The sequence below is a fragment of the Rhagoletis zephyria genome, unplaced genomic scaffold, assembly GCF_001687245.7.
Source record: "Rhagoletis zephyria isolate East Lansing unplaced genomic scaffold, Rhagoletis_zephyria_1.1 Rzeph_scaffold_42266, whole genome shotgun sequence".
Classification (NCBI taxonomy): domain Eukaryota; kingdom Metazoa; phylum Arthropoda; class Insecta; order Diptera; family Tephritidae; genus Rhagoletis; species Rhagoletis zephyria.
In genome coordinates, this window is record NW_016199321.1 from 1 (window position 1) to 2637 (window position 2637).

The following is a 2637-nucleotide window of genomic DNA, read 5'->3' on the forward strand; positions in this document are numbered from 1 at the left end:
AAAATGTCGCTTACGTTATTTTGGCGGTTAGGGCTCGATATATTGTAACCACTACCAGAACACTTTGCGCAGCTTTCAACAGGAGTTGATCTGCCGTCATTTCTTAATTTAATTATATATACGTACAAATGCTAGTCTTGTTTTAAAAAAAACACTTAGAATAAAAAGTAATTTACTAACGGCCGTTTTCTCAAGTAACCTGTTTAAATTGGTTTACAACCAAGAAACATACATAGGTCATAAACCGATAATAGCAATGCTTAACTTTGGACATAGTTAGCTTCACTTTTAACCCAACCTTTAAATATATAGTGAGCTTTCAACTTATAAAAGTTACTTCAGAAAACGGCCCTAAAGGTATATACATTTAGTGCAAACTATTTTATAATTATATATTTACATGTTCTGCTTGCCTAATTTTACAATTAATATTTAGCGGTTGTCATTGAACCGCTGTAATTGTTGTCAGCTCCATTGAAATGGGATTTTCGGTCAACGCCATCGATTCGGTGAGAGCACCTCGAACGCCAGCACCATTACCGTTGTGCAATAACTTCAAATCGCCTTTGCCGGATATTTCGGTATGTTTTCGTCTTCGACACGCCTGTGCACTCCCTGTCGTATGACCATTAAGAGCAACATTAGTGTTTTCATTAGAACGACATAATAATTCTGTAAATTCTTTACGGAAATTGTCATTCAGCCATCCATAGAGCAAGGGATTCGTGCAGGCCGAACTCATGCCGAACATATGACAGAACGCATAGGCGATTAGCATACTCTCCGTCACCGCTACCGGACTACGCATATCTGCATATAAATTGAAAAGATTTAAGGGCATCCATGAAATGCCGAAAATTAGCGCAATTGTGATTAGCAAGCAATTTGTACGTTGCATACGTCGTCCACGTTCGGCTTTACGTTGTGGCGTTTGCATTGCCACAACAGTGGTGCGACTCTGCAGTTTCCTATAAATGCCAAGATACGCACCGGAAACTATCACTATCGGCACCACGTATTGTACACATAGTGAAAAAGTTGAATAGTAGAAACGTCCGTTGCTTAGGGGCCAATCTTCCACACAAAAACAAACACCATGGATGCCCAGTGCTTGCAGCAGTGGCGGAATTTCAGCCTCCTCCAGCTGCTTGTAGATGAAGAGTGGGCTAGCCAATAGCACAGCCAGTAGCCAGATGCAGGCGAGTATGCTGATGACACCGCCTACTTGAAGACTCTCCCGCGTTGGATACACAATCAGCTGAAACGAGAAAAAGTGAAGGCACGTTTTGATTTGTTATTTTTTCAATGTTTCTAAAGCCAAGACGGCACTAGGCGTGGAAATTAAAAAAAAAATGGTTTGACACGAATATATGTTTATGTCCAAAATTGTCAATAAAATGCGTGTATTCAGAAAATATACGTTAATATAGAAATTTACATTTAAGGGATTCATAACGGTGTCGTAAGTATTGTACTGTTGTATATCGTAAACTTTAAAAGCTTAAATAAATGTTTAGTGAACTTGAAACCACAACCAACTATTTTTTAACACTTGGGTATTTCTATGCGTCACGAATGTGACAGTCGTAGGTTTCAATGAAATACAAACAAGGAAAAACATTTGTTTTCTTTTATTTCTTTGGACCCTTGAGTAGCAAAATTTACAAACAAAAGCTACGTATTTTTATCTTCAGAATCTGAATGTGTAGTAAAAACATGTATGCCTAATTTAAAAAAAAAAATATACTTCCGGCCAGTACAGCAGTGGTCGGACAACTTGTATACGTATGTGCATTAGGGTGACCATCGAAAATGCTTTTTTTCTGAAATTTCAAGACCCTAGCCCGTGATTTTATTATTTTTTATGAGAAATATTATTGCCTATTTCTATAGATTTTTTAATCACCAAATTTGGTTGAGATCGGTCAAGTAGTAGGGGGCGATGCCACCCACATTTTCCTAAAATTTCTTGAAAACTCATTTTTTTGCTAAAGAGCGATTGTATATGGGTAAGGCATTCTCAAGTAGGCCCTGAATTTACGAAGATTAATATTTTTCACTGGTTTTCAGGCAGCGCCGAGTTTTTTAGTCGAAAAGTACACTGCGTAAATTTTGTTGCGAAATTCCAAATAGTTTTTTTTTTAATCAACAATTGAAAATTTTTTAAATGTTTTGGAAATTTTTATTTTTTCTTTGAAAGTAAGTGTCCAAATAAAAAAATTTTTTTGGGTACAGATATAGAAAACATTAAACTATACAATGAAATTATTTGCGTTACAAAATTTGTTTAATTATACATTTGCAATTTGTATTGGCATTTGTACTTTTTCGATACACATGTATGTACATAATTGCCTCTGCCTGTGAAATTCGAACAATTCAATGAAATATTTAACACTACAACATTACAATATGTAAGTATGTACACATGTATATAAATGTCTACACCCACCTGATATCTGTCAAAGGCTATGGCTGTTATTGAGATCGTCGATACGAAAATGCTCACTGCTTGCAACATTGCAATCAATTTGCAGAAAAATTCAAACATTCCGAAAGGCCAGTACTTGGAGAGGATTTCAACTAAGGTTATTGGCATCGTTATAACGCATAACAATAAATCTGAAAGAGGAGTAA

At 36.1% G+C, this 2637-nt stretch overlaps 1 protein-coding gene across 1 annotated transcript; it reads right to left on the reverse strand.

The window, feature by feature from the left end:
* Window positions 1-437: 437 nt before the first annotated feature.
* Window positions 438-2626, reverse strand: LOC108355105 (neuropeptide F receptor-like; the record flags this gene model as incomplete). The annotated part of the gene is made up of 3 exons (XM_017606277.1): window positions 438-615; window positions 688-1258; window positions 2453-2626. Coding segments are annotated over 3 exons (918 nt in total), but the record flags the coding sequence as incomplete, so codon positions are not given.
* Window positions 2627-2637: the final 11 nt, after the last annotated feature.